The sequence below is a fragment of the Phoca vitulina genome, unplaced genomic scaffold (genome assembly GCF_004348235.1).
Source record: "Phoca vitulina isolate PV1807 unplaced genomic scaffold, GSC_HSeal_1.0 scaffold52, whole genome shotgun sequence".
Lineage (NCBI taxonomy): Eukaryota > Metazoa > Chordata > Mammalia > Carnivora > Phocidae > Phoca > Phoca vitulina.
Window position 1 is genome coordinate 6,073,708 of NW_022589755.1, and position 13,328 is coordinate 6,087,035.

Consider the following 13,328-nt stretch of genomic DNA (forward strand, 5'->3'; position numbering starts at 1 on the left):
ACTAATGATGTAATGTATGGGGATTAACATAACAATAAAAAAAAATTAAAAAAAAAAAAAAAAGAAGCCCTGGTGTAACGTAACAAGAAGACTGAGGGGTGGAGGGCCAGGAAGGCTTCCCAGAAGGGGTGACGTTTCAGCTCATCCTTAAAGGATGAGGAAGTAGAGAAAGAGCGTTCCAGGCAGAGGACACAGCCAGTGCAAAGGCCCTGTGGTGAGACCAAGTTGGAGATGTCTGAGAGACAGAAAGGAGGCCAGAGAAGCTGGGGGACAGGGCAGAGCTGGAGATTGTGCAGACAGGTCTGGAGGTCATGATTAAAAGATCTGGATAGTTTTGGGGGCACATAGGTGGCTCAGTTGGTTAAGCGTGCGATTCTTGATTTCGGCTCAGGTCATGAATTCAGGGTTGTGAAATCGAGCCCCATGTCGGGCTCCGTGCTCAGCAGCGAGTCTGCTTGAGATTCTCTCTCTCCCTCTGCCCTTCCCCCTCCCCCCTCAAATAAATAAATAAATCTTTTTTAAAAATCAAGATAGTTTTTAAATGGGGCAGGAGGTCTCCAGGTAGGTGGTTTTAAGCCAAAGGGAGAGCTGCATTCAGCCTGGTTTGGAAGCCATATGGATGTGGGTTCAAGACCCAGCCTCCCCTCTGCCTTGCTGTGTGACCTTGGGCCGGTCTCTGAGATGCTCCGTGCCTCAGTTTCCCCATCTCAAAAACAGGGCTCAAACAGCCCTTACCTCACAGGGCTGTAGTCAGAACTCAGAGAGAATGTCCGAAAAAGTTTTTATGTACTAGTTAGTACATAATGCTGTTTTGTGGCCTGTTTTATATCAGGGGCTGAACCCTGGGGTCCGGGATCTCGCTCTTGTGCCTTTGAATCTCTCACGCCCAGCACAAAGTGGTGCACACGGTAGGGGCTCAAATTGTAGTTGGTTGAATGAATCGTATTCTGTTCAGCTGAGGTTTATTGTCTCCATTTTACACGTGAGGAAAGAGACTCAGAGAGGGACAGCTGTTCTGCTAGGGTCACACAGAGAGCAAGAGGCTGAGTTGGGTGGGGTATGAGAACGAGCTGAGTCACACAGCAGAACCCACAACACCCAGCCCAGGGTGAGGATGTGACACACAGTGTGACCTACATACAGGGAGGCAGAGGTTGGGAGCCCTGGGTCCAAGACCCATCTCAGCCACCCACCCACCACTGGGACTGTAGGCAATGATGGCGTGCTCTGTGCCTCAGTTTCCCCAGCTGGAAACCAGGGATAATGAGCACACTTACTTTACGGGGTTGCTCATTATGGGGTTAAATAGGTCAATCCATGAAAAGTGCTCGGCACAAAGTAGCTACTCACCCCTGCTTTATTGTTTGTCTATTTATTTATTTATTTATTCCTAAGGTATAATGACCAATATATAATAATGGCTAAAAAGTATTATAAAAATAAATATATAACAAATCAGATTATATAACCAAAGGAAAGTAGTGTCACCAATGATCAAATATAAATTTATAATGTGAATACAAAAACGTTGCCTATAAACGTGTTCTACTGCGTAATGCAGGTATTTGATATATTGGATATTATACCAGTGGTTCTCAAACTTGGCGCCAGTGTCAGGATCCCCAGAGGGAGCCCAGGGATCTTGTGAAGCTCCCAGAGTTTCTCGGACTTAGCACGTCTGGAGTGGGGCCCAAGTTTGCATTTCTGACAAGTTTCCAGGTGACGCTGATGCTCACCACACTCTGAGAACCACCACAGTATGCATTATAAATGCATCATTATAACCCACAATAGAACTATAGCATATGATATGTGATATAAGTATAATACATGCCATATAAATATATTGCCGCATACCATCATATGTCATGATAGTAAGACAAATTTTTAAATATTTAATATGCATTCAATATAAACCAAATATTAAAATAGATACGTAATAATTTATGATTACATTATGTATAGTACATGCGAATTATGTCATTTTGCCTGGACATCCTTGTACAACCTGCCCAACTGTACACGGTGACCCCACACTGTCCACCATCCAAGGGACTGACATTAATTCCGTGACAACGTGGATCATGTAACAACATAAATGTTGAATGAACACTAAGAATCACTGTCTCAAGAGAAAATTTTGCAGAAGCCTGGCATCAGTTGGCTCCCAGACGATACTGTTGAGAGAAGGGGTGAGCATAGAGAGAAATAAAAAGGGGCCTGTCTGGTAGGATCCAGAACTCGTCCACTCAGCCCTCCACTTGTGCTTCCTCCTACCCCATGAAGAAGCCTCAAAGTCTGAAATTCTTGATCTGTCATCTTATCCTGACTCCCAGAATAGTCCCCCCACCTTGAAGAGACATGTCCAGCAGTCCCAGCCCCATACTCACCCTGGAGCATGCTTCGGTAGGCCCCCTCTGTCACCGCATACACGTGGGGTGGCACTTCATGGCGTTTCTTGCCCCGGTACATCTCCACAATGGCCTCCGTATAGATGGGAAGCTGCTTATATGGATTGATGACCACACAGAAAAGGCCAGAGTACGTCTGCAGTGGGAAGAAAGGAAAGGGCCTCAGCTGCCTGTCTGAGGCCCAGAGGGCAGCATGGACTGCCATGTACAGCTGGGCAGGTTGTGCACTGCACAAGGATGGCCATCAAAGGGGCTGCCATTCAGATCATGACAATGTAGATTTGACCATTTGTGACAAAGACTTTCAGGCTGAAGGTGGAAGAGAATCTTTCCATACTGCACAAAGGTGCTGTATGGATTAGGATTCACCCTGAGAGAGAATGTGGCCTTTGCAGCCAGCCAGACTTGGGTCACAGCCCACTACCACCTGGATTCGCACACACATAAAATGACCATGTGCGAGCTCATCTGCTGCAGCACTCTTTATAATGGCAGAAGTCTGGAAATGACCTGCATGTATGTTCTTAAAACGGATCGCTATGATACTTGTGTATGGATACGGAATTATCTCCAAAGCATTCTCGAAGAAAGAACACAAGGTGAGGACTGTTTGCATTGAAAGAAGAGGAACAATTAGATTTGTATGTATTTGTTTGAACATACATCCTCAGAAGGTATCACAGTATCTGCCGCTGAAACGTGACAGTACCAAGTCTGTGGTTTCTACTGAAAACAGACTCACGGGTGGGCTTACACGCTTACGGGAGGAAATGCTAAAGTTCAGGATCGAGGTACGTGAAAATAAAGATGCAATTTTTCTTGCATCCAAGTTCACGGACTCCCTGAATTCGTGCTGACCCCCGATGGGCCCGGGGTTCAGCTGACAACAGAGGCACTCCAGCCATAGAGAGGCTTGCTAGAGAGCTAGCTGGTCACCCCACTAAACCAACCCAGAGACCTCACGGGATACGCTAGCCGGAATTGGCTCTCGAAATGAGCCGGAGAGGTAGGTGCTTAGTGGCCTCGCTGATTAACGATTAAACCACTTAGCTATTCGGCCAGCGGGCCAGCTCCTTAGTGGGTTAGTAGTAGGATTGCTTTAAGCTCCCCAGACAGCTTGCGCTTCTCAAGCTGAGCAGGGTGTGGCCACCACGGGCTGCCCCGCTCCCAGGTGCCAATCCTTTAACGGTGGGAGGGTGGGTGGCCAGCCGAGAGCCGAACAACCGGTTTGCTGGGTGTCTGCCCTCGCTGCCTTAAACAGCTGCTCCCGGGAGCTCCCCTGGCAGAGGGCGGGGCAGCCGGACCACATTCCCTGGGAGGGTATCTCATGGCTGCTGGCGCCCCGGCCCCCACTCCTGCCTGGCGGAGGAACCCACTCCCTATGCCACCCTCCCACCTCAGCCCCCTCCTGCCAGCCACACCTTGTTGCCAGGACGACACCCCCCCCCCCCATGGCAACCTGAGCTGGCTGCCAAGGCCAGGGAGCAAAGGGCAGAGGCTGTGCGCGTAGAGAGGGTTAGGGACACCTGAGTCGAGGGGGCAGAGCGGGGGACACCGGGTTGGAAGGGTCTGATGCAGCTGCCCAGCCCCCGGGGCTCTGAAGCCGTCCAGCCCAGTGACTCTCTCCAGTCTCAGTTTCCTCCCCACCTCATTACAGAGGCTGTGGGGATTAAGGGAGATAATGAATAAAAACCAGCCAGCCCAAGGCGGGGCCCATAAAAGGCACTCCAGCTGTGGGTCCCGAGACTCTCCTGTTACCCATCCCACCTGGGAGCTAAGAGCTCGCTCAGACTTCGAAGCCGTGTCATCCTGAGTTTCCAGTTGTGTGTGACTCGCACAAGGGATTTGCCCTCCTGAGCCTCAATCCCCAGCCCCGGAAAATGGGCTTTTAACCCTGACCACCTAGAAAGATTGTGAGCATGGTGTGTGCTCAAAAGACGGGTTCCCTTCCTGCCCAAAGCATCCAGACCCTCAGGGACTCCAGGCCAAAGAACGTATTAGTGGCAGAAACTGGGTTTCTGGAGGCCTGGACACCATACCCACCGATCAACGCTGTCTCCCCCATCACCAGTCAGCCAGCCAAACAAGTATCTATGAAGCACGGCCCGAAGACAAGCAGGGTGGAGCTTGATCACACCTCTACACCTTCTGGAAGGCAGCTGGAGCAAGCACCCTGAGCTTTCTGGATCTTACTTTCTCATCAAACGGGGTCAGGAACAGCACTTCCACATAGGGTGGCTGGGAACCATCCACAGGTTCGTCTTGCACATACGGGGCACGGCAAGGGCCCTGGAACACTGCGCGTGCTTAATACGTTAGCTGTTAACTACCACAGGGCCGATGGCTTCCCCTCTCCGAGGTGAGGGAATAGGTGATAATCATTCCTACCTGGTAGCTGTGTGTGGAGGGAGGGGGTCAGCAAGATCACACTGGAAAGTTTAGAACAGCACCCGACAGAGAAAGCAGGCACTCATTGAGTGCTAATGGTTATTATTAAGGCCCAATTAGCTTCCCGTCTAGTCTTCTGGAATCTTCCATCTCGCTTCCATTTGTGAGATCCAGGGGAGTGGCTTGGGCCAAGGCCTCTTTCCCAGGGTTTGCAAAAGTGAGCGAGGACTCAGCAGGGGCCAGTGCGGCCTGGAGAACATTGCCAACCCCATCCGGAGTCACACAGCCCTCGATTCCAATCCCACAACTGCCGCCTCAAGCTGAGGGGTCCTGAGCCAGCCACTGACCCTCCCAGCCTTGGTTTCCTCCTTCCCAAATGGGAGTCAGACTTCATAAAAATATTTTGAGCTTACGGGTGGATATTGCGGCCACTCTGTTTATTTTTATATTTTGATATATCTCATCATTGAGTTAAATGTTCTTTTATTACTCCCATTAAAGTTTTGTCTTTTTTTTTTTAAATATAAAACCAGCACTTTTCCTTTGAGGGTGTTCGCTAGGTCTTTAAAGAATTTTGTTGGGGGGTCAGCGCCAAGGCGGTGAGACCCCAGCCCTCTAAGCTGCTATTTGGAGTGCAATTCTGGGACCCAGCTGCCTGGGTTCAAATCCCGCCCCGACTCCTTCCTATCTGTGTGACCCGGGATCCAAGTCGCTTGACATTCCTGAACATCAGGTAATAACAACAGTCCCCGGCCCAGAGGTGCGCCGATAACCCACACTCAGCACTTAGAACAGCACTTGGCACATGGTAAGTGCTCAATAAATATCTGCTAGCCACCATTATTATTATTTTTCATTACTATTGTCGACATTCTTTGTCGATCTCTTTAATCCTGTTTGCTCTAATAACGCTCTGGCTGCCCATTAGAACCACCCTGGAAGCTTATTAAAAAATACTACTGTCCACGTCACAGCCCCGGGAAGCCTGATTTAAACAGGGGAGGGTGGGGCTCGGGTGCTAATACTTTCAAAAAATTCCCCAGGCGATTCTAACTCACAAAGACGGGCTTACGAACCACTGCCCCCCCCCACTCCACCTGTTTGCTGTAGAGATTAAATAATGTGAGAGATACTCGACGCTCAACAGACACGAGACCACCAGAATCAACCTCACAATCATCAATCCCATCTTCATCTTGAGAGGCGCCACAGCGGAGGGATGGCGCCTGCAGCTGGCCGGCCCAGGTCCGCCTGGTCCGCCTGGGTGACCTTGGTCAAGGAACTTGACCTTTCTGGGCCTCCCTGTTTGTTCAATCTGTAAAATGGGGACTATATGCTTTATAATTGGGAAAGTGTATTGAGACAATACATTTAAGAGTGCCTAGTGCTTGCTTAATAAATGTCAGCGTTTACTGTTATGAAATCTCTCCGGGCCTCAGTTTCCTTTTCGGTAAAACGGAGCTAATAATAGGCTCTGCTTTGTGTACAGTGAGAGGAAGTGAATTAATATATGGAAGGGAATTTAGGACAGAGCCTGGCGTGCAGTTTTCCATACTCGGTGGCTGTCACTCATTGTTATGACAGACCCATATCCCTTTCTCAAAACCCTCTGATGTGTTCTATTTGAGAACTTGGAATTTTTTTTTACACTTTAGGAAAAATAATAAGGCGCACGGCATCTACCGTATAATATTCCGGGACTCCCCCAGTGGCGTCTGAGGCCATGCTAGGCAATAATCTGTAATTTGGCGCGGGATCCCGAGCAGAAATGGCCTCGCGCTACTCAAGCTGGGGGCTGCCACCCGGCTCCCCACCCCCTGGGCCATGCCCTCCCCGCAGGCGGCCACTCACGTAGATGAGGCCCGAGTAGTACCGCTCGCGGAGATTGTGCAGCACGGAGGCCTCGTTGAGGCAGGTGAGCTCGGCCATGTCCTCGGCCTTGCTGAACTTGGGCGGGTTCATGCGCTGGATCTGGTCCCGCGGCAGCCGCAGCCTGCGCCCGCTCTCCGCCAGCTCCACCTCGGCCTCCTCCTCGCCCTCGTTCTGCAGCGCCGCCGCCTCGAACCCGTGCAGCTCCGAGGGCACCCACACCAGGCGCCGCGCCGTCCACTCCACCTGCGGCGAGGTGCCGGCGCCCCCCGGCAAGCCACCCACGCCCGACCCACTGGGCGCGAACAGGTACGACTGGGCGGCCTCGGGCACTGGGCCGGGCCTGGGGGTCGCCTTCCGCCGGGGCACGGACAAGGTCACCGCCGCCATGGTCTGCAGGAGAGAGAAGGCTGGAGGTCAGGTGGGGCTCCGTTCCCAGCCCAGACCCCCCCCCCCCCAGGCAGTCCCTACTGCCTTTCTTCACCAGACCTCTTTTTACACATCTGCAAAATGGGCCCACAGATCTCCTTTACTCATTCCATTCATTCATTCAATAATTATCAAATAAGCCTGGCCGGGTCAGGCACCATTCAAGGCATTGGCCATACGGCCAAGAAGAAGCGAGCAACAGATCCCTGCCTACAGAAGGCGTTTGTGTTCCAGCCCAGTGCTGTCCAGTATGGAAGCCGCTGCCACACACAGCTACTGGGCTTTTGAAACGGAGAATCCAAACTGAGATGGGGTCTAAGTACAAGACACACGCCAGATTTCAAAGACTTGGTACAACAAAAAACTCAGTATTTTTTATATTTGATGATTGATACATTGCAATGATAGTTATTTTGAATACACTGGGTTAAATAATATATATCATTAACTAACAATACTTGTTCCTTTTGAGTTTTTTCCATTTTTATTTTTTATTTATTTATTTATTTTTAAAGATTTTATTTATTTATTTGACAGAGAGAGACAGTGAGAGAGGGAACACAAGCAGGGGGAGTGGGAGAGGGAGAAGCAGGCTTCCCGCAGAGCAGGGAGCCCGATGTGGGACTCGATCCCAGGACCCTGGGATCATGACCTGAGCCGAAGGCAGACGCTTAACGACTGAGCCACCCAGGCACCCCTATATTCTTTTTTTTTTTAAGATTTTATTTATTTGACAGAGAGACAGCGAAAGAGGGAACACAAGCAGGGGGAGTCGGAGAGGGAGAAGCAGGCTTCCCGCTGAGCAGGGAGCCCGATGTGGGGCTGGATCCCAGGACCCTGAGATCATGACCTAAGCAGAAGGCAGACGCTTAATGACTGAGCCACCCAGGCTCCCCTTGCATTATATTCTTATTGGGTAGTGATGCTCTAATCCCAGGAGACAGATAAAAAGATAAATAAGTAAATTATATATTATGTTAAATGTGATAAATGCCAAGGAGAAAAAGAAAGCAGGGAACAGGGGATGTTAGGATTGAGGGGTACTGCAGTTTTAATTGGGATGGCCAGGGAAGGCCGCTCTGATGTGGTATTTGAATAAAGACCTGAGGGAGATGAAGGGAGTGAGCCATGGGAATGTTGAGAGCTAAAGCATTCCAGGCTGGGAGAAGAGCCAGTGCAAAGGCCCTGAGGCAGGAGGGTGCCTGTGTGTCTGTGGCATTGTGAGAAGCCAGTGTGGCTAGAGCCAAGTAAACAAGGGGGAGAAGGTGGTAGGTGAAGTAAGATCGGGGACCAAGAGGGCCAGACTGAGTCATGATGAGGACCTCAGCCTCTTAGATGTGAGCCCTAGGAAGGTATCAATCTGATCTCTGTCACTCAGGTTCCTCGACCACCTCCAGCCTACCCCGCAACTGCAGAACAGACTCAAATCTCATGCCTTAGTTATCAGTTCCTTCCTTCCTTCCCTGCAACCCGGCTTCCTTTTCTTTATGATGGGGAGAGCAGCCCCATTCATTTACTCCTGCATTCACTCAACATTCCGTGAGGCTGTTCAGATGCCAGGCTCTGCCTGGGGTGAGTCTGGGGACCCCAAGATGCTGCAGATGGGGCCCCGCCTTGAGGAGCTCCTGGTCTGGGGGTGATCCAGCTCTAGTCTCAGCCGGCCACAACCCAGTGTGACCTGTGCGCTGTAATGGAGACACTGGGTGAGCCAGAATGTGCTAGACCCCTCCCCGCCCTCAAAGGGCCCACAAACCAGCAGCGAACAGCCCACAGCAATTTCAGGGCAGTCTAAGCACCAGTCAGGAAAAATGCCCTCCCTGTCCTTCCCTGGGCCCTGTTCCCGAAAAAGTCTGCCTCTATTCTCTCCCTCCACCTCAAACATCCGCACCAGTCACAGGAATACCCGAATAGTTGTCTGCTCCACCTCAGTGTTTCTGCCTCTGCCCTCCAGGCCCCCCACCTCCAACACACCCGTGGAGAAGTCCCTCCAAACACCCAGCTCCTCTTGAGGCATCCCCACATCTGGTCCCATCAGGCTCTTGGCTTTCTCTCAGAGCCTCTCCCACCTGGAAACTCGGCTCCAGACCACACATCCCACTTCCACCCAGACCCCTTACACAGGCCCCAGCACCAGCAGCCCTTGGTGCTCTCAGGCCTCAAACGGATGGCTCCTGCCCTCAAGCAGCAGGGTGCTCCCCCCCGCCCCACTCCCCAGGCTCCCAATTGCCAAGGCTAACCCCCGGCCTCCAGTGTGGCCCTGATCCACCCAGAGCCAAGCCCCATCCCTGGGACTTTGCCCCTACCCTCACCCTACCCCACCCCACCCACTTCCCCCTCCAGCCTGTGGCCTTTGACCAGGAAAGGTTTGGGAGTTTTTGCAATCATCCAGTCCTACGCTTCCCCTCCCTAGAGCCAGGAGTCTGGGCCCCCAGTCCCTTCTCCCTTGGGCCCATGAGCCCGGGGGCCCCCTCACCTCACGGCAGCCGGGCTAGAGGTGAGGATGATGGGACATCCAAACCCTGAGGACTGACATCAGCCCTGATGGGGAGGGCCCGCAGGCCTTGGCTCCAAATGGCTGAGCCCCTCCGGCAGCCCCACCCTCCTTAGCCGGCAGGAACACCTCTGCCTGGGCTCATTACTGTCACCAGGGCAGGTGCTTTCACCTGCCCTGGGAGGGGCAGAGGCTGCTGGGCTGGAAAAGGAAAAGGAGCCAGGGATCCGCCCCTGAGGCAGGGGCCGGGCCCTTGGCATCCAGCCCTCTGACCTCAGCCTAGTGCTAGTATTCAAGAGTCCCTTCGGTAGCCAGACCCGGAAATCTGGGCCCCCAGCCCCTCCTCCCTCAGACCCAGGGGTCCAGGCCCCCAACCCCCTCCTCCCTCAGACCCAGGAGTCAGGGCCCCCAGCCCCTCCTCCCTCAGACCCAGGAATCCGGCCCCCCAGCCCCTCCTTCCTCAAGACCAGGAGTCCGGGCCCCCAGACCCAGTGTCCTGGGCCCAGTGCCTTTGTCCCTCAAGACCTAGAAGTCCAGGCTCCCAGTGCTGTCCTCACTCAGACCTGGGATTCCTGGCCCCCAACTCTCCTCCTCAGATCCAGGAATCCGAGCGCCCAACCCCCATTTCCCCGAGACCCAAGAGCCCTGTGGCCGCCCCCTCAACTCGCGAATCCTCGGGGCTACCTGGGGCCGCCGGCCGGTGCGGGAATCGGGAAGATGGGGAGGGGGCACGGGAATCCCCGGGCCGATTGAGCTCTCAGGTGCGACTACCTCCGCGGTCCAGCGCGGGGCGGGGCCACGTCGCGTCACCCGGAGGGAGCCCGGCTCTGATGTCACCCAGCACCTGCCCGGCTCGGGGAAGGGGGCGGGTCCTGGAGCTGCAAGGCCCTTCACTGGGGGATGGGGGGAAGCGGAGATGAGTCTGTTGCCAGGTGGGTCACAGCGGCGGCAGCGGCAGCACCAGGGGCCCCTCCTGCTCCTGGCAGGCAAAAATCAAGGACCCGCGCGGCTGAGAGGGCTGAGGACTCCGGGGTTCGAATCCCGCTCAAGCTTTCTGGGCCTCAGCTTCCCTCTGCCTGAATTGCGGCCAAAGAAATGAATAAGATAATGTGGGAGAAAAGGCCCCCAGCCCAGTGCTTAAACAAGCAGTGCCTCACGACATCATTTGATCTTTCTGAGCCTCAGTTTCCCCAATCCCGGAAATGGGACAACACATTCCACAGAGAGTACTAGGAGTACCAAAGAAGACCACAAAATGTTATTCTGGCCTCCGGAGCTTCAGTCTTCCCACGGGTGGAATGAGGACTAAGTTAGTGGTAAGCGCACCTACTCTGTGCCGACGTTTTTCTACTCTTAGAACAGCTGAGTTTTAATTCATAGAATGATCTTAAAAACCAATGTGAGGGGCACCTGGGTGGCTCAGCTGTTAGGTATCTGCCTTCAGCTCAGGTCATGATCCCAGGGTCCTGGAGTCAAACGCCAGGTCTGGCTCCCTGCTGAAGGGAGAGCTTGCTTCTCCCTCTCCCTCTGCTGCTCCCCCTGCTGTGCTCTCTGTCTGTCTGTCTCTCTCTCTCTGTCAAAAAACAACAACAATATGATAGGGACAATCAGCATCTCCGTCCAACGGGGAAAGTGAGGCACGGAGAGCGGAAGTAATGCGCTGAAGGTCACATGGTCAGTAAGAGGGAGAGCTGGGATTCAAGCTCACACCGTGTTCTGTCATTCTAAAGAGGAATTTGGGGTACTGGGTACTCAAAGGGATCAATTTCCTCTTCCTCGTTGTTTAACTCTCTCGAACCTGCTTCCCCATCTACACCATAGGACCACAGCCTTCTTTAGGGGACTACTGTGAGATTAAAAAGGTTAAGGGACCCAGCACACAGTTGATCTCCAAAGTGTTATTCGCAACCCTGTCTCCCTGCAGTCACTGTCTCCGTCCAGCCTCAGTTTTCCCCTCCCTGTAAAATGGGTACAATATAACCCACCTCGAGTTAATATAATTATTTAGCTGTAAAAATAAAAGCGCCCGAGTACATCATTAGTGCTCAAATATGTCTTTCCCTACCCTTTTGTCTCTGCCAGTCGTGACCCCTGGTCTGCGATTTTTACACGTGAGAACAGACACCTTATCTGGAGGCGGAGGACTGAAGGCGATGACTCAGGTATTAAAGCGTCCAAGGTCCCAAAGCGAGCCTCAGTTTCCCCGTCTGTGGAATAGGCCCGGGGTCTCCAGCGAAGACCCCGATCCGGCCTTACACACAGTAAGAAATCGAGTGTGTGGGGGGGGGACGTAGACGCCCGCCCCGCCCCCCCGCCGCCGTCCCGCTGCGCGCCCAAGGTGAGTGGCCGCGTCACCGCTTCTCCCCCGCCGCCCGCGCCAGCCTTCGGGGCCCCTATCCGAAGCCCCTAGGCTCCAGCCTCCCCGGGCCCAGTCCCGCTACGCCGCCTCCGGCGGGCAGCGGGCCCCGGGCACTCACCGGCTTCCAGGGCCGTCCCGAGGCTTCGGCCTGGGGAGAAAGAGGGGCGGGCCCGCCAGGAGAGCCCCGCCCACACGAGCGCGGCAGGGGCCAATCGGCGCCCGCTGCGACAAGCTACGGCCCCGCCCGTGGGGGCCGCGCCCGCCAATCAGGAGGACCGGCTGGCGGACCGGGCCAATCAGAAGTTGTCGGAGTGTGCCAGCCGTGGGAAAAGAACGGCGCCGGAGTGCGGAGCCAGGCGGCGCGGTCGTGGGCAGGACCCCAGGCCTGACGGGCAGGGGAGGCGACCAATGGCGAGCTGTGGGGGGCGGCCGGGGGCCGGAGGCCCAAGGGACACGGGTGAATGCTCCGCTTTGTGCACGCGGCATGAATGGGAGCCTTTGTGAGGGCCGGCGTGGGGGGGCGGCTGGAGGCCGGAATGCCTGGGTCCCCCGGGAGCCGGCGGGCAGGAGAGACAGGAGAGAGAATTCACTTTTGTCGAACGCCGACCGCGTACCAGGCACTCTCCCAGGCTCTCACCCACCACGGAGGTGTGGGCGATACCGTCAGTAATAATAATGATCATTTATTGAGTGCCCAGTGTATGCCAGAAGCTGTGCTAAGCGCTTTACCTGTATGATCTCACTTAATCCTTACAACTACCCCTTGGAATTAAGATCTTCATCTTCCAGATGAGGTAAACCCAAGCTTAGAAAGAGGGTGTTAATTGTCGAAGGGCATGGAGCTGGCAGGTGGCAGAGCAAGGGCTCAGATCCCACCAAATCTGACTTCAGAACTTGTGCTCTTAACCAGCATGATACACCCAAACGGTGGTTAATGCTTCCCAATTTACAGATGGGAAAACTGAGGCTCAGGGAGAGGCAGATGACTTCCCAAGGTCACAAAGCAAAGGCCCCACTGAACCCTGAGGTGGAGCCCACCTCTGAAACTAGCCTGTTGCTGGAAAGCCCCGAACCATTGGTTTCTGAGCTGTGTCCCCACTTTACAGGTGTGCACTGAAGCTCCAGAAGGAGTGAGCAGCTGGGGCGGCGGCAGGGGGCTGCTTGTGAATCAAGCTCCAGCCAGCCTGCCAGCCTGGCTCTGCTGCTCAACAGCTGTGGGGGCTTGGGCCAGTTGCTGGCCTTTTTTGAAGCTCCATTGATTTCTGCATCTGTAAAATGGGGATGATGGTCTCCCTGCCTCCACTCTTTCCCCGCCCCCCCAAACACAGAGTCTACTGCTAGTGGGATCCTGTCAAACTCTATTGAGACTGTACCCCTCTTC

The 13,328-nt window shown here is 53.8% G+C and overlaps 1 protein-coding gene across 7 annotated transcripts in view; it reads right to left on the bottom strand.

The window, feature by feature from the left end:
* Window positions 1–12,128, bottom strand: part of MYH14 (myosin heavy chain 14) — a 90,641-nt gene extending 78,513 nt beyond the window's left edge. For 5 of the 7 annotated variants that reach the window (XM_032387957.1, XM_032387953.1, XM_032387955.1 and 2 more), the window contains exons 1-3: window positions 12,066–12,128; window positions 6,651–7,061; window positions 2,391–2,547 (exon numbers count right to left, since the gene is read on the bottom strand). In XM_032387957.1, the coding sequence (XP_032243848.1) occupies window positions 2,391–2,547; window positions 6,651–7,058 (565 nt within the window). In that variant the 5' untranslated portion in view covers window positions 7,059–7,061; window positions 12,066–12,128. Of the gene's footprint in view, window positions 1–2,390; window positions 2,548–6,650; window positions 7,062–10,272; window positions 10,367–11,653; window positions 11,843–12,065 lie in introns of those variants that run through there. The other 2 variants (XM_032387951.1, XM_032387952.1) reach the window with 2 other exon arrangements.
* Between the last annotated feature and the right edge of the window lie 1,200 nt (window positions 12,129–13,328).